Source organism: Tachypleus tridentatus, chromosome 1, assembly GCF_004210375.1.
Source record: "Tachypleus tridentatus isolate NWPU-2018 chromosome 1, ASM421037v1, whole genome shotgun sequence".
Classification (NCBI taxonomy): domain Eukaryota; kingdom Metazoa; phylum Arthropoda; class Merostomata; order Xiphosura; family Limulidae; genus Tachypleus; species Tachypleus tridentatus.
Genome location: NC_134825.1, coordinates 153,283,678 through 153,303,536, shown reverse-complemented (window position 1 = coordinate 153,303,536; position 19,859 = coordinate 153,283,678). Strand labels below are relative to the sequence as shown.

General features: G+C 35.1%; 2 protein-coding genes across 10 annotated transcripts in view; both read left to right on the top strand.

Annotated features, from left to right (window-relative positions):
- The window catches only part of LOC143227585 (early estrogen-induced gene 1 protein-like), a 46,048-nt gene that overhangs the window by 6,791 nt on the left and 19,398 nt on the right, over nt 1-19,859 (top strand). For 3 of the 9 annotated variants that reach the window (XM_076459015.1, XM_076459020.1, XM_076459021.1), the window contains exons 2-3: nt 13,904-14,146; nt 18,087-18,207. In XM_076459015.1, the coding sequence (XP_076315130.1) occupies nt 14,001-14,146; nt 18,087-18,207 (267 nt within the window). In that variant the 5' untranslated portion in view covers nt 13,904-14,000. Of the gene's footprint in view, nt 1-12,612; nt 12,726-12,886; nt 12,974-13,903; nt 14,147-14,841; nt 14,992-18,086; nt 18,208-19,859 lie in introns of those variants that run through there. The other 6 variants (XM_076459019.1, XM_076459018.1, XM_076459016.1 and 3 more) reach the window with 6 other exon arrangements.
- Nucleotides 3,508-6,396, top strand: LOC143233324 (zinc finger MYM-type protein 6-like). Its single transcript, XM_076469456.1, has 3 exons — nt 3,508-3,712; nt 3,818-3,997; nt 6,272-6,396. The coding sequence occupies exons 1-3, from the start codon at nt 3,508-3,510 to the stop codon at nt 6,394-6,396; spliced, it is 510 nt and encodes a 169-aa protein (XP_076325571.1).

Here is a 19,859-nt window from a genome sequence, read left to right as displayed (position 1 = left end):
TTAAAGCATTCTGCGAAACTTCCAGTAACATTGGTAAGAAGTAGGACGTGTACTTTAACTGTGCAATGAAGTAATAAAGAAATTTGTCAAGATATTCGAATTGACCTTATAAGATATCTCGAGTAGGAAATGTAACAGTTTTGTTGACAATCAGCTACGTGTAATTATATCATCAAGTGTTCTTATAACATATCTGCAATGTTTGTTTAATGATTTTTAGTATCGTCCTCAGTTGTTTTCTTTTAGCCCGGCATGGCCAGGTGGATAAGGCACTCGACTCGTAATCTGAGGGTCGCGGGTTCGAATTCCTGTCTCACCAAACATGCTCGCCCTTTCAGCCGTGGAGTCGTTGTAATGTGACGGTCAATCCCACTACTCGTTGGTAAAAGAGTATCCCAAGATTTGACGATGATGATTAGCTGCCTTCCCTCTAGTCTTACACTGCTAAAATGGGGACGGTAGCGCAGATAGTCCTCCTGTAGCTTTGTGCAAAATTCAAAACAAACAAACGTTTTCCTTTCTTTTTTCGTTTTACCGTATAAGGTTTTATTCATAATTTCTACTTAATCTTCAAAATGGTTAAAGTTTATTAACATATTTCATAAAGGGTTTATATATAATGAATAATGTTAACGAGTTTATTTATGATAATGAGTGGTGCAACTCTTGTACATAAGAATATGTTTTTTTTTTCAAATATAGTTTTAATATGAAGTTTTTGTTAACTATATGTTTTTGGGTGTGTGTGTGTGTGTTTCCTTATAGCACAGTCACATCGGGCTATCTGCTGAGCCCAGCGAGAGGAATCGAACCTCCTGATTTTAGTGTTGTAAATTCATAGTCTTACCGCTGTACAGTTCAAATGGTCAAGTGGTAAAACCGATCTTGTGCGTTTTTTGTTACACGATTGTAGGTTATCTTTAGGGGTAGATTATGATAGCTACACAGTTATTGCATACTAGTCTATAGAGCATGGGTGGACAACTTATTTTTTCACAGTGGCCACAACTGTGGCTAATGGAAACAACGTTGGCCACTCTATTCGAAAAAAAAAAAGATATTAGTTTAATCAGTATAATTGCATTTCATCAACAAATTTCGTAAACTTTGGCTGAATATCCATGCTCAATAAGCATCTTGGCGCTGCCTCTAAATGTATGTCAGTAAGCCGAGATCTGTATCTAGACTTGAGCAAGTATAAAGCGTAGATAATGTTGACTCACACACCCATGTGGATCCAAACATGGGAAATAATTTTGAAATTGCTATCTTTAACTTTGGAAGACTCTCATTTATCAGAATAGTGAGCCACATCTCTCTGATAGAACATTTTTGTTTACCTTTTATATGTTGTACACCTTGCAGGGTAAGCATCTCGTCTTCAAATCCACACTTATCCAAAGACAAAAAAGATGTAATTTCTTCACTGGAATTTCTAAAGTTAAATTGAAATGGATCATGCAAAAATTCAAATATCAATTTCAAATTTGTAAGTTCGGAGAAATGTGATTCAAATGTTTGAGATAGATTTTTGATCCAATTTACATAAAGATCATTGTCCTTATTATTTGTTAGAAAACTATTCAACTTTGCAAAATATATGAAATCATTCTTTTGTAATTGTTCCGCAAGGAGGTTTACCTTTAATTGAAATTTATGACTAGACTGTGATTGCTCGCTTATTATTTTACCTCTTCCCTGAAGCTTCGTATTCAAATTATTCAAGTGAGCCATCATGTCGCACAGAAAGTGCAAATCACACTGCCATGGCAAAGTTTCAATTTCAGAGAAATTTTCAATCTTACCTTTTTCAACAAGATACTCTTTTATTTGAGGAAATAAAGAAGTAAATCGTTCCAAATTTTTTCTCTACTAAACCATCTTACATTTGCAAAATCAGTAAAGTCATCAAAAGTACAGTCACTGCTTTTCTTCAAAGACTCAACAAACTGTCGATGGATGAGAGAGCTTCCACTTCTAACATGTTTCACAATTTTACAACAATGTCCATCAATTTTTTTCAATTCATCACTTTTAGACATCTGAGCACAAATTTTCCTGATGCAAGATGCAATGGAAAGATAGCAGGTGGACTTCATATTATTTTCAATTAAATGCTGCTTCAAGAGAGAAACAAATTCTAATTCCTCCCCAGTCATGGTGGGAGCACCATCTGTTGTGACAGAAATTAGTTTCTTAAAGTCCAGCTTGAATTGTTTTTAATAATAGAATAATTATTTGTAAAATTTAGTTATAATAATATGAAGAAAAGTCAGTGTATTTTGGTAAAAATAAGCTCGAACATATCATGTTGCTTAGTAACAAAAAATAACGTGATATTGCTGTTACTGTTTTATTTGCGTTACAATTTATTATATCTCTCAAGACAGTGGTTCCCAATCTATGCACCGTGACTACCTGGGGCGCTGCGGAATATTTCAAATTTTCGAGGGTAACATGGCGATATCGACATCTGTCGGACACCTCGCGAACTACTAGCTCGAGGTAGTTCACAATTTTTAATATTAGATCGCTCTGTATTCCTTTCGATGAGGTACTCGAATGTTTGAGATATGGTTTTGTTTACTTGTAATTTCGGCTACGCCAGTAACTTCTCGAACTTTCTCGTTTCTTAGATTTTGTATATAAATATCTGTCGACTCTCCGGGTCAGTCAGTAATCGAAATAACTGAAGGATGTTGTGATCAAGTCTCTGTGAGGTTTAGCGAAGTTCAGTGAATTATTTTGTTGATTTTTAGTCCTTGTGCATAAAAATGGAAAGATTTTTTAACATTAATAAGAAGTATGGGAGTGAAGAAAAGGATGGCGAACCACAAACCAGTGGCAAAGTTGTAAAGACACAGAAATATAACGATAGTTATCTAGATTTTGGTTTCACTTCGGTAGATGTCAATCATGATGGTTTGGTTTTTGGAATTTCGCGCAAAGCTACTCAAGGGCTATCTGCGCTAGCCGTCCCTAATTTAGCAGTGTAAGACCAGAGGGAAGGCAGCTAGTCATCACCACCCACCGCCAGCTCTTGGGCTTCTCTTTTACCAACGAATAGTAGGATTAACCGTAACATTATAACGCCCCCACGGCTGAAAGGGCGAGCATGTTTGGCGCGACGGGAATGCGAACCCACGACCCTCAGATTACGAGTCTCATGCTTTAACACGCTTGGCCATGCCGGGCCGTCAATCATGAAGAGTGTCCGTAGCGTGTATTATGTCTAAACGTTTTGGCTTCAGAGTGCATGCTTCCAAGTAAACTAAAACGCCACTTAGAGATCAGTCATCCTAACATGTCCAGTAAATCCCGTGATTATTTTCCAGAAAGTTAAAAGTATTGAGATAACAAAAAAGTACATTTTTGGAACAAGTATCAATACCAAGCAATGCTTTGCTAGCTTTCTACAAGGTAACATATAGAGTCGTGGAACGTAAACAGCCTCACAACATTGCAGAAGAACTGATTTTGCCGGCTGTAGCGGATATAGTGAATATTATGGTTGGTGAATCTGCAGGAAGAGTGCTTTCAAAGGTGCCTTTATCCAATAACACTATTAGTCATGGAATCCAACACATGGCTGAAGACCTCAATGATCAGCTAATTGAAAAAAAGAAAGGGAAGGAATTCAGGTTGCAGCTAGATGAGGCGATGGATAATAACAAGGATGCTCATTTGATTTGCTGCTCATGGTTCGTGGATGGTGACAAGATTGTGGAAGGCCTCTTTTGTAAAAGTATTACTGCAAGTACAAAGGCTCAAGACTTGTTTGAAATCCTTGACACTTTTATGTGTGAAAACAACTTAGACTGGACTAAGTGCGTTGCCGTCTGTACCGATGGTGATCGCTCTGTGTCCGGCTGTTATGAAGGATTGCAGGCACTCATACGAAGCAAAGCTCTTTATGCACTGTGGAACCACTGCATGATCAACAGCGAAGCCCTTGCGTCAAAGAACCTGAGTCCTCCACTGGACCTAGTCATGGAAAGTGTGTTTAAATTGATGAACTTTATAAAAACTCGGCCACAGAGGGCGTTTTTATTTTAACCGTGTAAGAATATGGGATAAGAATGTGCTAAAAACTTCTTAAATACTGATATTTTGTTAAAATTAGCATGCCTGTGCGATTTCTTTTCCGAAAACTGAATGCGTTGAATCTTTCTCTGCAGAGAAGCAACATGCACATTCTGAAACCCGCAGAGAAGATTTCAGCCTTCAGAAAAAAATTTACTACTATGGAGAAGAAAAATGAATGAAGATGGTGGCAAAGACTGTTTTCCCATGTTACAGTAGTTTGTTCCATCCAATTAAATCGATTTGACCCACGAACTAAAATCTATTTTTGAGGAGCATCTTACACAGCTCAGTAACTGGTTTGAAAATTACTTTCCAGAAGATCTGGAAAAGATTGCATGGATCCAAGACCCATTCAAGGCTAAGGCCCCATCTGAATTTACCTCTACAGAAGAAGAAAATCTTATTGAGTTATCTTGTGACAAGACTTTAAAATCAAAATTTGGCAGCATGGAACTGAGTTTTGGTTATCAGTAAAAGATAAATATCTATTTTTAAGTGCTAAAGCTCAGCGAATCCTAATTCCATTTGTGACGTCATATCCCTGCAAAACTCAGTTTTTGGTGGTTGCTGTGATAAAAAGAAAGCACTACGCAAAAATCAATGTGGAACAGAGAATGAAGGTGGTGGTGTCCAAGGTTTGAGAAGCTGTGCAGTGCCCAACAGGTGCACACATCCCATTAATAATTGTGGTTAATTTTAAATGAAATAAAAATATTGATTTTACTTTCAATTTATGTGTATTATTATTTCAAACGGTTACTAAGTTGTTAGGACATAAATACTTATTAAGTATTAAGTTGTTTTGGCCTAAGTACTTAATAAACTGCCCTCCGCTAGTACAGCGGTATGTCCACGGATTTACAACGCTAAAATCAGGGGCTTGATTTCCCTCGGTGGGCTCAGCAGATAGTACGATGTGGTTTTGCCATAAGAAAAACACACGCTTAATAAACGGAACTGTTGGTTTTTCTTTTTGTCTTGGCCCGCCATGGCCAAGCACGTAAGGCGCGCGACTCGTAATCAGAGGGTCGCGGGTTCGCGCCCGCGTCGCGCTAAACATGCTCGCCCTCCCAGCCGTGGGGGCGTTATAATGTTACGGTCAATCCCACTTTTCGTTGGTAAAAGAGTAGCCCAAGAGTTGGCGGTGGGTGGTGATGACTAGCTGCCTTCCCTCTAGTCTTACACTGCTAAATTAGGGACGGCTAGCACAGATAGCCCTCGAGTAGCTTTGTGCGAAATTCCCCCCAAAAAAAAAACTTTTTGTCTAGGGGCGCCGTTAAAAAAATTGCTGAACCGGGAAAGTTTGGGACACGCTGTTCTGAGACGTTCTCGGGTCCGTTCTATTAATAATCTATCGCTTCTCCTGTATACGATTTTGCTCAACATGGGCAAACAGTAGAATACATTACGCAGTTTGATGTGCAGTTATATTAATTCTTCGTGTAAAAAACTCGATTTTGGACCCTGCACGGACGTTCTTGAGTTGATGTAAGCACACGTGTTACGGCGCTTTCGATGACAAGGATAACTGAGTTACCTGCATGTGCTTAAAAAATTCGTAATTAGTAACGGTTCGAAGTAAAATTCCTTATACCTTATACCACAAAATACTGAAGACCATAAATATTTTCTGACTATTAACCACATCAGTTGCTCTCATGAAAGATACCATTAAATTATTTTCGTTCAATCGTGATAGAGACTGTATGAACTTACAGATAAAAGTATATAATATTGTTGTTTGTCTGTGTAGAGAAAGGATAAAACGAAATATATAGACAATAAAACTGTACGTTGATTAAAGAGGTTTTATCAATACAAACGTTGATGATATAATAGAAAATAGCTTAATTCAGATACGATTAAATTCAGGGGCGTAGTCAAGGGGGTCCAAGTAGGCCCGCTCCCTGATAAAATCTGAGTATACTAATCACAAATTATTTATCAGCTTTTATATTTAATAAACTGGTATTATTTAATAAAAAATAATAAAACTTCTACAAATACTATTACATTTGATTTTCAATAACCATTTTATTAAAAATTTAGATCAATTTAAGCTTTACTGGCCCTCCTTAACATTTTCTGCTTTTCTCCCAGTGGTAAACTTGCTGTGTCACTGACTTAAGCCTAAAATTTAATCAATATTTTTACTTTGATAATAAATTTTATCCATTGGCTCTAGGCTTAGGTGATCTCACATTACCTCCTTACTTTACCCTTATTGTACCAACACTCATTACATTTATAAGGTTTCACGGCACCCTTTACACACCTCTTACACATATCATTGCAATTGTAATGGAGTGACAATAATCGAACTATTCTATCTGGATAAATGCATTTTGGCTTCTATGACTCCTCCTGTTTCAAAAAATCAAGCGTAGCGGGCCGCACACACACACACTAGGTTTCATATAAGTTAGATTTCTTACCATCGTAGTTGTCAAACAATAAAGTGAAATTTCAAAGTTATTAATGGTTTTATTTAGTTACACTTTTTTATTTATGATTTTAAAAATAATATAAAAGTTTCATTTCAGCATACCTTAAGTGCTCGCGCATAGTACGTAGTAAATATTTTGGCTTCACGAACGGAAAAAAAAATCAATATGCTCCCGTATGTTGTGAAGAGCGATTCTAACAGTTGATTGGCCTTTGTGTATTGAGTGGTGTATTGTTCTGTTGATTAGGTTGCGTGTGTTTTTCTTATAGAAAAGCCACATTGGGCTATCTACTGAGTTCACCGAGGGAAATCGAACCTCTTGTTTTAGCTTTGTAAATTCATAAACTTACCGCTGTACCAGCGGGGAACTGTTGATTAGTAATTGTATGTATGCGTGCGAGTGAATACCATTGCCAACTAATTAACCGAATAATTTTATGAATCAATCAAGGCTGGTAATTTCTTAGTTAGTTAGTTAGTTTGGGAATTTCGTACAAAGCTACTCGAGAGCTATCTGTGCTAGCCGTCCCTAATTTAGCAGTGTAAGACAAGAGGGAAGGCAGCTAGTCATCATCACCCACCGCCAACTCTTGGGCTACTCTTTTACCAACGAATAGTGATATTGACCGTAACATTATAACGCCCCCACGGCTGAAAGGGCGAGCATGTTTGGCGCGACCGGGATGCGAACCCGTGACCCTCAGATTACGAGTCACACACTTTAACACGCTTGGCCATGCCGGGCCTGGTAATTTCTGTATACGTATTTTTAAACAATGTTTGTACATAAAACATAGAATGTTACTGTGATTAGCTGCCATTTACTAGCATAGGATAGTAAAATCATCTTACGATCGAAACGTTTTGACTGGTCATTATCAGCGACTACTATAAAGCTTGCTTTGACTATGATTGTTAAAATAAACCCATCATACGTGCATGACATGAAGCCTAAAAGATAAAAATAAGATGTTTATATGATACATTTGTTTATTTCGTTGTGTTTCTTTCTTTCATTTTACCTCTGGTGATCCGACATTACATCAGATTTGCACATAATATTTTTTGTCAACCTACACTTGGCAGCGTTGTATACTGCAGTTGTAATTATAATAAAAAAGTATACTTAAACTATATATGAAAATGAATTTAGTAACATTCTTCTCAAGTTTACCATACGATATGAAATTATAAAGTATTTTGCATATTTTTTATATATTTGCTTGTAAAGTATGGAAGAATTATAAATAATGAAAAACATACGAGAGAGTTTAAACACCGAGAGCTAGCAAAGCATTTGATAGAAGTCAGTAGCTATAAAATTTGTGATAAAATCACATGAATTGTAGTTCGTTTTTATACAGTAATCTGTGCTTTAAATTATTAATATATTCATATATTTTGTTTATATTTTCATGTAAACAATATTTGCATGAATGTATATTCACGCAAATATACGCATATTGTAATGCTTATCATCTTTGTACACCAATTTTCTAAGCCTAATACTCCTTTTATAAAGTGACTAATAATCTATACTCTTCAAAAAAAGAAACGCAAAAGGGATATTTTTTATTTTAAAGAGGAATATATGTAATAACGTTACAAGCTCAGAGTATGTGATGTTACACGTGTTAAGGCACTGGTTATCAGACCAAAATGACAATAAAAGTTGTGCACTTTGAAAACGGAGGAAAACATCGGATTTTTCGCCTAAACGCATTCGTGTCCAATAAATTTGTTTGAGAGATCTGCATGTTCTGCAAGTGCAACATGTGCAAAATCCCTATAAAAGTGACGTGTTTTCGGTTTCTATAGCTCAGTGTTAAGCCACCGACACGCAATACAGTTACGCCAAGACTGACTGAAGCACAACGCAACAACGCCATTGGTCGAATGGAAGCAGGCGAATCTCGATCAGATGTTGCCAGAGCTGTGAATGTTCACCCAACCACTATCACCAGGCTATGGAATCGTCACCAACAACATGGATCAACTCGTGACCGTCCACGATCTGGCAGACCTCGTGTGACCACACCCGCACAAGATCGCGACATCCGGTTACGTCACCTTCGGGATAGGACCACCACTGCGACGTCTACTGCCACAACCATACCAGGGCTGCGTAGGATTTCCGATCAGACCGTACGCAACCGTCTACGAGATGCAGGAATCTGACCTCGACGTCCAGTCAAAGGCGTCATCCTCACCCAGCAACATCGTCAAGCACGGCTGCAGTGGACTCGGGCACATCGGGTATGGCCTCATCGACGATGGAGGCGTGTTTGGTTCAGCAATGAATTACGTTTTATGCTTCGTAGGCAGGATGAAAGGACCCGTGTTTACCGTCGTCGAGGTGAACGTTTTGCAGCAAACTGTGTGCAGGAAGTTGACAGATTTGGTGGTGGCAGCGTCATGATGGGGGCTGCCATCTCCTACAATGCCAGAACAGACCATTTGCACATTCGAGGGAATCGTACGGCTCAACGATACGTCGACGAGATTCTTAGGCCCCATGTGCAACCCATCATGGTGAACGTCAACGACGTTTTTCAACATGACAATGCCCGTCCTCACACAGCCCGACTCACCACTGTCTTCTTGAGACACCACAACATCAACGTTCTTCCCTGGCTCTCCAGATCACCAGATTTAAACCCCATCGAACATCGTTGGGACGAGTTGGACCGACGTCTGCGACGGCGACAACCTCAACCGCAGACTGTATCTCAGCTTGCAGCAGCTTTGCGGGCTGAGTGGACAGCCATTCCACAGGATGTGATTCGTCATCTCATCGCTTCCATGGGCAGGAGATGCCAAGCAGTTATTGATGCTCACGGGGGGCATACTCGTTATTGACGTTGAGTGACGTTAAACTTCAACTAGTAAGCGTGGACTTCGCCTTTGCAGACTTTGGATGTTCAGCAGTGAATATGCAAAGTTTCACACATGTCATACAGAACTACCCGGAATAAACTTGTTAACAATTTGTCTCAAATTTTGCCTTTTGCATTTCTTTTTTTGAAGAGTATATAATTTTTTTTGTAATCTCAGTTGCCCTTTTTTTTACAGTTTGCTGTTTGATAATGTGCATTTCACTTTATTCCAGTATCTTCTTTTATATATCTGTAAAACACGTTGCGAAGTTGTTGTTTTTTTAATTCCTATCCATCTTACCTTCAAAAGTTCTGAAAAAATTAAATATTTTATTAAATGCTATAAATAACAATGCTTTTCTTCATCAAAATTTAAAGCTTGGGAATCCATAACATTAATAAAACTCAAACAAACAATTAATCCTTTTCTGACAGTTTAGTTTCTTTATTTTCGTTGTATAATTTTACATTTTGTTTTCAGCTGTCTTCATTTTAGATGGAGCAGGCTTGTTTAACAATATGCTCATGATTATCCAGCTTACAGGTTTATACTCTGATTGTAAATTTATATTTTTGCTGATATTAATAATTCTGTATTTGTCTGTTTTCTTACTTTATGTGTCTGTAAATCATTCTATTACCTGTTGTTGTTTTCTTTCACCTTATATATTTAATAATCTGTATTTATTCCTTTGATAATTATCAATATGCTTTCCATCTATCTGTGAGTTTCTTTTTATTTCGCATTCAATTATTTATCCACTTGTCTTTCTGTTTTATTTTTACTTAATATTTTGCTGTAACTAAAAGTATTTGTTTATTTAATTAATATAACCATCTATGTAATAAATTGTTCCGTCATTGTCTTTGCCACAGGCCAGTTTAAAAAACAACAACAGTAATTTGTAGCTAAAATAGAAAGCTGTGTGGTATTTCTAATAAACGCGCAACTGTTAGAACCTAATAATCAAACATCCAATATTTTTAAGACTTATTCAGGTGTGGTTAGTTTACTACTACTTATACATGTAGTCACGATTTACGGATTTTCACAGCAACAGGCTCGTCAGGTTACAGAGTTTACATGTAGCTTCTGTCAGTAAATACCTCAAAGTATCTGTGTTCAGAAAACAAAACTGTTACAGCAATAATATATTTTCCTAATAAGTCTTCCTCCAGGGTGAAAGGGCTAACTATGATAATTTCGAGTTCTCTTTGTGAACAGATGTGTTAATTTTTGACTGAATTCCGTCGTAGAATTGAAGAAAATTTTCAATCATTATGGCGTCAGAAGTACTGCAAAGTGTGTGTGTGTGTTTGTGTATGTGTGTGTAAAGGTTTCTGACCATGTTTGATTTGGTTCGGTACTCAGAACTACTACCAGCTAAATAAAATCGACAATAATATATTGTAACCATACGCTGTACTGATTTTTTTCTTTTGATCTGCAAGCATAAATACCCATTTTATTAACAAGAATTTTGGTGTTTCACTTCCCTTGACGAAGATTTTAGACAATTTAAATTGAGCCGGAAATAAAGTGAGACAAGTTATAGCTTCCTATCACATAGGTGTTTAATGATTTTTATTAGTTTTTCTGCCCTCCTTATACATTTGAAGAAAAAAATTATTTCACAAGAGTAAAGTATATAGAAAGTGAGAACAGAAGCGCTGTATAGGATGGGCATGGCATGGCCAAGTGTGTTAAGGCATTTGACTCCTAATCCGAGAGTCGCGGGTTCGACTCCCAGTCGCACCAAACTACTCGCATATAACTCCTGTTATATTCTAATGTTTATGTTTCAGAATATATTTAAGATGCCTAAGACTTTAAAAGAGATAAAATACAAACACAGGAAAATACTACTGTTTATTTAGATAAGGGTAACAGTGTAGATTTGTTGCATCTAGATTTTTTAGAAATCATTTGACAAAGTTCAACATAAAATGCTTATAAAGAATATATTTATAGGTGTGGGAAATAAGTTAGTTAATTGGATAGAAGAGTCGGGATAGGAAAGACGAAAAACAGAGGGTTATTATAAATGTAGTTCAGTCATACTGGGTTAATGTCACAAATGGGGTACCTGAGGTCTCATTAGGATCTTTGCTCTTTTTGATTTACGTCAATGACTTAAATGAAGAAAGGGCCAATAAATTACTTAAATTTGCTAATGATATTATTGTATTTGGTGTTAGGTGTAAAGAGAATACTGCTGCTTTACAGAAGTAAAGGGGCATTTCGAATTACCACCAATTTTAAAAACAATAAGATATACGAAGCGAATAGCTTTCTTAACAAAATAATTACTAAAGAAAGATATTACGATAAAAGTGTTTCAAATAAATTTTGCATGTTCTCTTAGCGTGTGTTTTTTAATAGCAGAGTGACAGTGGCTATCTGCTGGGTTCACCAAAAGAAATCGAACTCCTGAATGTAACATTACAAAGACGAGTCCTTCAGGTGACATTTTCAATTAATAGTTTATACAAAATGTACAAAGCAGCTCTGCTGAATAGTATTTTACAATTTACCTACCTATTTGACAAATAATAATGTGTTTTATAAACTCAACGCATTTTATTGTTAAGAAAAACATAGATTTACTGATCCAGTATCTGAAAATCCTATAATCTGTATATCAAGAAAATTGACAATATATTATTTTCATCCGTACAGATATTAACATTACTGTAAGTTGAAAGATAGTACATAACAAAAGACATTATAACGTAAGTAAATTTTATAAAATTGATGTACTTATTTCACAAATAGTTTCGCAATGTCGATTAATTCTCGAAACAGTGAAAAAAGGTTATCCGTTGTAAAAATAAAACAGAGATAAAGGAAAACTTTCATAACATCAGACTAGTTTTCGGTGAGAGTCAAGACTGAAGTCCCCGCTGGTACAGCGGTAAGTCTACGGATTTACACCCCTAAAATCAGCGGTTCGATTCCCCTCGGTGGGCTCAGCAGATAGCCTGATGTGGCTTTGCTATTAGAAAACACGCACACACATAAACTGAAAAACAACAATGTTAAAGAAAGAACTATTGTTATTGAATCGCTATTTCAGTTTAAGCTTAGAGTAAAGAAAAAAAATCAGTTCGTGCACAGTATAAGTTGTTAATTTTGAAATATTAACTTATCATGATTCCGCGTGACAGATGTAGTACCAGTGATACGAACTATACCAAGGCCGAGTGTGATCAAAGTAATTTCGGCCTTGAACAAGTTGAGGTACAAACTAAAATGCTGCGATCAAAGCCTACGGCAGTGGTTAATATTACAGTCTACAACGTAAGTCAATTGAAAAGTAAGAGGTCTACTACCTGAATTTTATGAGTTTTTTTTTTTTTTTTTTGTTACTGGACAAGTAATTATAATAATTTGTTTAATATCACTGTTATTTGTAAGACTAAGGTAAGACCTATGTAAAAACGGTTGGTATGAGTTAAGACACTTTTTTTTACGTAGAGGAGCGAACAGCGTTACCACCTTCTTCGGTCATCGTTAGATTCAGATATTTTTCTCTACAAGTGGGTTTTCTCGACATCACTGAAGGTAAGACCTATCAGAGTATCTTACTATTACTATCAGAGTAGTGCTAACGGTGTAAGTTGTACGTTTAGCTGAATTATGAAAGGTGAGTGTACATTGATTGAAAGGTAATGGACAGATAAGTTCAAAATCAAAAGTATCCACAAAATACAGTTTTACGAAAGGTAATACCGTACGGAGAATAATTTAAGTTTTAGACATTACTTCAAATAAAATTTCTATTCACAATGATCAATACCACAAATTTATTCAAATCATCACAGTATAAAGGCAAATGTTAGAGGAGAAATGAAAAAAAAGAAAAATGAATGATGCTGATAATTTCGTACTTCACGAGTTTTGGCAACATTAATTAGTATAGCGCTTAAAACAGTATTATACTTTGTAGTTGAATTATTTCTTGTTGCATACCTAACGTATGTATCACTACAAATGTTTCTGTGACTATGGAGATAAATATGAAAATTATCGGACTACAACAGTAACAGTAGTTATCCTTGGGTTTTACATACATGTGTATTGTATACTTCTGTTATGTCTCAGACATGACATTTCCTCTTTTAGAAATGATAAAGCAAAACAGTTAATCTTGGAGTACTTAATGACATAAATATATTTAGGTGTTGGTCAATTTTAAAATTTAGTTAAACAATTATACTCCCATACAACATTCTTTATGATATCTACAATAAATATAATGAAGTGTCTTTATAATATTAGTAATATTAGAAATGCTAGGTCTAATTGTTAACTGTTGTTAAAACAATGAATAACCTTTGAATAAGTCATGCATTTATGAAGGTAGGTATTATAATATTTTAAGTGATATTGAACTTTTATATACATGTACAAGGATTTGTTTAATGGAATTAGAAATCAAATGAATAATATATGATTGATGATATATCTGTATATATGTTCTTTTTTTTCTAGGCAATCAAATGATTCTTAAATAAGCCTAGGTGGTTTTAACCATGTTTGCTATCTGTTGCTGGAAGGAGCATCTGTGCTATTTTATTAAAAAAGAGTTATGTCTTTTATGTTGAAAAAGAAGAAATACAAATTTCAAGTGAACTTTCTTCTTGAAGATCTTACAGCAGTTCCCTTTGTGAATGGAATGCTGTTTGCAAAAATACGTCTTTTGGATGGAGGAAGCTTTTCTGAAATATCATCCAGGTAAGTTAAAGTAGCAACACAAGTGTTCTTGTAGCCACTTTAATCTAGCAATCAGAAACACTTGACATATCATTTGGCATATGCTACTCTTCTGCCAGTTGAAAAGTTATGTTTTTACTATTTATTTACAATAAGATGCTTGGTACTCTTGTGGTAATTTACTTTTTCCCACTCAATTCAGAGTCAAACCTAAAACTACTTGTACATCAGACAAATGCTTTATCAATGAAATGAAACAGATAACCCACTAGTTACTGCTAGTGAGACACCTATTAATAATTCACACTAATAGACATTATACTGTGCTATTTACTTCAGATGTAGAAAAGTCATCTTCTTGAAGATACTTGGTTTATTAAGTTTCTTTGTTTTTTATGACACACTTTATTATAATAGTTTCAAAACTGCATTAAATTAAATCAATAATTCCTTGTGGATGCACCATTTATTTCTGTAAGAAAAAAAGGTTTCTGATTGTTATTATATTTTGTGATAAAGTGATTGTTTTAAATGTATGTGAATTTATAATATACAAAAAATAGCCAATAGGTAAAGAGATTTTCCAAAACACACTTACCTTCTCTCACACCATAGCTTTATCCAAATAAAAGTTACTCTTCTTTACTTATTTAAGTATTAGCATGAATCTTACCTCACTTGCTCCAGATTTTATACCCCACTATCTTTGCTCGTAGTGAGTCAAATCTTGTGATTCTCTCACCTACAATGACCTTTTATCCCAGATCTGTACATAAGCTTCCTGTTCACTTTTATGGGACTGTCTCAGTAACCAGACTTGCACACCAGCCATCATGAGGAGGTAGGACAGGAGTGTGTGAGTGAAGGTAAGTGTTATTAGAAATACATTTTCAGTGTAGGAAAATGTTAATTTGCAAAGTAGACATACCTCTGCTCACACAATAGCTTTTTTATCTTGACAAAAGTTACTCTTTCTTGCCCATTTAAGTATTGGTACTAATTTTACCTTGTGTGCTTTGTCTTGTCAGTGTGGGATTATAGCTGTGAAGAAAACAATGTGACATAGGAATAATTGGAACATGAAAATAGGCATCTGTCACATCAAATTTGGTGATTCAAAGTCCTGGGGAAGAAACCTGCCAAAAAGAGAGGTGCTTCCAGATAGGTATTCAGCTAGGACAGTTTGATGATGGATTTCCAGTTTTCAGTTTATCTTGCCTCAGAATTATACCTCATCCAGTTGTCTAGTAGAAACTTAAGGCAAATACTCTAATGGAATCTGAAGAATCCACAGATCTGTCGTGAAGTGGTGAGACATGTGGTTGAAAACTGTTGTACCTAGTTCTTGCACTTCCTTGAAAGTGCATCTCTTCACCTATAACTCTGATCTAGAATGCTAAACTGGAATGGGCAAGCCAAGGGTAGGGATGAGACTGCATGAAGAATATTAAGGTACAGGGAGAGGAAGGATGGGCATAGGGAACGTGAACCAGAAAAGAATGGGTGGAAAACAATAGGATGATGACCCAAGACTGAAATGATTCAAGATGAACCCCAAAAACTGTTTCACAAAGGAAAGGAGGGATGCACTTTCTCAAGTAATGCATCTCTCCCCAATTAATCCAGACGACATAACAACCAGATATTGAGATACAGTACTGACGCCAACAGTAGGGACTTGATTTTGTCAGAAAATTGATTGGATGAATGGCAGAAGTCTTGAGAAAACAAATGTAAGGAGGAAAGGGTACAAAAAAAAGAGAGGTCAGAGCAAGATAAATACTTGAACTAGGATCAATTAAAATGAATTGTAGCCTCTGGATCCAAGCCACACAGAAAAAGAGAGGAGGGGATCCAAACACTGAGAGTCCAAAAAAATAATTTGAGGCCTATTGGTAGGCTAAGGAATACCAGTCCAACAATTGAAGAGAATAGGGCATACTCACTTCTGACAGTAATTGTTCAGTAAACCATTGAGTGTGAAACCTAATGTCAGGTGAGGGAGGAAAAACCTAATAATGAGAACAAGATACATTGCCTAACAAAGCAGAAAAAGAATCAAGAGCTAAAGATAAAACACGTAAAACTTAATATATCTGATCAATAAGGTGAAGGGAAGGTGAGGGTGGTATTATATGACTGATCCTGAAAGGCTGAGGTAGGAAAACATTGTCTAAATAGTCTTCCTCTAAAGCATGTTTAGGAGGAAACAGAAAAGCAGACAATGGCTGAACATAAGACTAAGTTCCAGCAGATTAAAGCTTTGATTGATATTGTTGTCGTACTACGCTTGGTGCTAATGTTAGTACCATTGACTAAACTCATGGGAATATCATCACCTGCCACATTAATACTTAGATTCGTTTCAGAAAGTAAAATTCCAAGGAAAAAAAAACCTGGCAAACAAACTATGTTAAATATATATATAATGGAAAGCAAACACTGAAGTCAAAACTTGAAATTTGGAAAATGATAAGAAATCACATATGAAGTTGTAGTAATCACAAGCAGAGAAAGTTAAACAAATTTCAATATACTCTGATGCCAATGAAGGAAGTGAGGATTGTACTAGAATAACAGACAGAGTTAACTGTGCTAGCACAGATGGCACAGTAGGATTGGTGGAGAGTAGTCACATGATCAGCATATTCTGAAAGGGCACCAAACTGATGGGATATAAAAGACTACTAGGTGAAAAAAAAAGGTTATAGCAATGTCATAAGGCAAATCAACATTGAGATAGCTTTAGGGTTAGAGGAGATAAGACTATCTTGAAATTATAGATTCTTAAGGTCAATAGTGAATTTACATAAAGTACAAAAAGTATGTTTCCTGTTACTTTGAACTGCACCTCTTTGTCACTTAAAAAAGTTGCATCATTTTTAACAGTCAAGTGAGTTTATTGTAGTAAATGTAAAACAGTAATTAAATCTTTGACCATTAAAGCTTTAGTTCAAGAGCACTTAAGAGTGCACACAGTTTTCTTCATATCCTTATTATTTCTTTGATGAAACAAACTACAAATTAAACCTTGAAAAATTAACTTCCGTAATATGCAATTCAGTAATCTCTTTCCTAAAAACTTGTGATATAATGGCCACCATCTTGTTGCTTACACCTGGAAATAGCATAAATACAAAATTGCATGTAGCTTGTTAGAGCAGCCTTCTATGCATTTAAGACTTGGCATTCACAAAGATTGCAATTAGATTTTCCATAAATCATATCATATAATTTTGGGTGATAGTGTAGGGCTATTTTATCATTATTTGCTAAACAAACAAAAAATATATTTGGGTGAACATACTAAACATATTTGATTTCATTTACTATTGGGTTCTCATTAATGTGGACAAATAGTTCCAGAAATGGAAATTGTTTAATAGTATAAAAGTAATTAATAAGTACAGCCAGGTTAAGGACTATTTACACAAATGGTTACAATATGGTAAAAACAAAACCTAATAACACCACTCCATTGTTTCAGAGATTGTTTTGATCTTATTTTTGTCAGAATCACCTTTAAAAACTGAAATTTATAAAAATTGTGTGGCTTTTCTAGATGTGACAGATGATATACTGAATGACTATAAAATGGAGGTCATGTCACATGTAATTGACTAGTTAAACTTTAAGCTATGTAAATGTATTTATAGTATTTCTGATTGTAAAAGCAGAGCATTTAATACATTACAGGGAATTGTTTTCAAATATGATCTTTTGTGCTCCCTGCTAGTACAACGGTAAGTCTATGGACTTACAACACTAAAATCATGGGTTTGATTCTCCTTGGTGGTCTCAGTAGATAGTTCAATGTGGGTTTGCTATAAGAAAATACATACCTTTTTTGTTGTTGTTTTTTGAGTAACAGAAATTGTATATTCCTGCTTTTTGTAGAGTATGAAGCAAAGAAAATCTGTATTTATAATTGACTTTGTTTTTCACTTCTGATTTTTTTCAGGGAACAAGTGAAAGATCACCATGTGAAATGGGGTACTCGATGTAAGTTCTGCTGTAAAATGAGTTCCAATGCTGTGACTGGCATATTAGACCCTTGTTTGTGTAGAATATCGGTTAGAATGGTAATATGCTTTCTTTTGTTTTTAAAGTGCTCAGTCTCTTTACTTATTTATGTGAAATCATGTATTTATATTTTCTTACTATTATTTTAAGTTGTAGTTATGTTACAACTGTGGTATATCAGAACAACTTGTGTCTTCCCATTTATGTGATATTTGTATGTGCTGTGTGTACTTCGGTACATAAGTAAATTACGTTAATTTTGTTAAAAATGCACTTTGCGTAACTAATTGCAAAAGGTTGAGTACCAACTTGTGGTACTTGTTTAATACTGGTATTATAAAGCTTTTTATTAGCCATTTTTATTTGATAATAAATTTTTGGATTATTTAAGCCTTTACTGAGACTGTGTTTTAGGTTATCAGTAAATTACTTTGGGTTTGGTATTATTTGATTATTATAAGTGCAGTTCATTTTATCACATTTCTTTATTTCTCTTTCTGAATCCCCATACATTTTGATTTTTTTTGTCTGGTGTGGTTCCTAGCCTTTTTGTGTGCTTGCATGTGATAAAGAAAAGATACACATATCAGAGTCTAGTTTATGAGTGTGTTGACATGTAATTTGTAATATATTTCCTTTTACTAGCAGTGTTTCTCAGAAACTTGTATGAAAGAGTATATAAGGACATTTTCTGAAAAGTAACTACAAGTACCAAAATGTACTCTAGAAAGTAACTACAAGTACCAAAATGTACTCTAGAAAGTAACTACAAGTACCAAAATGTACTGTAGAAAGTAACTACAAGTACCAAAATGTACTCTAGAAAGTAACTACAAGTACCGAAATGTACTCTAGAAAGTAACTACAAGTACCGAAATGTACTCTAGAAAGTAACTACAAGTACCGAAATGTACTCTAGAAAGTAACTACAAGTACCAAAATGTACTCTAGAAAGTAACTACAAGTACCAAAATGTACTGTAGAAAGTAACTACAAGTACCAAAATGTGCTGTAGAAAGTAACTACAAGTACCAAAATGTGCTGTAGAAAGTAACTACAAGTACCAAAATGTACTGTAGAAAGTAACTACAAGTACCAAAATGTACTCTAGAAAGTAACTACAAGTACCGAAATGTACTCTAGAAAGTAACTACAAGTACCAAAATGTACTGTAGAAAGTAACTACAAGTACCAAAATGTACTCTAGAAAGTAACTACAAGTACCAAAATGTACTGTAGAAAGTAACTACAAGTACCAAAATGTACTCTAGAAAGTAACTACAAGTACCAAAATGTACTCTAGAAAGTAACTACAAGTACCAAAATGTACTGTAGAAGTAACTACAAGTACTGAAATGTATTCTGGAATGTAACTACATGTGCTGAAATGTATTCTAAAGATGAATTACAGGTAGTGAAATTTCACAGAGCAAAATGTATTAGTATTTAAAATAGGTGGTTTTAACAAAATTTGTTTTAAAGTCTTTAAGTAGTTAAGCTGAATCGTTATATTATCTACAATTGAATCTTGTTCAACTAAAAAGAGTGTCTGGCTGTCTTACAGCATTCACCATATGTGCTTGTGAAATGTGTTAATTTTAATTTAATAGCTGTATAGCAATAAAGTAGGTTTTATTAAAATAGTTCCTTTTGTCATCTTTTACATTACAACTTTACACCATCTTCCAAATACGAAGGTCATTTTTGAATG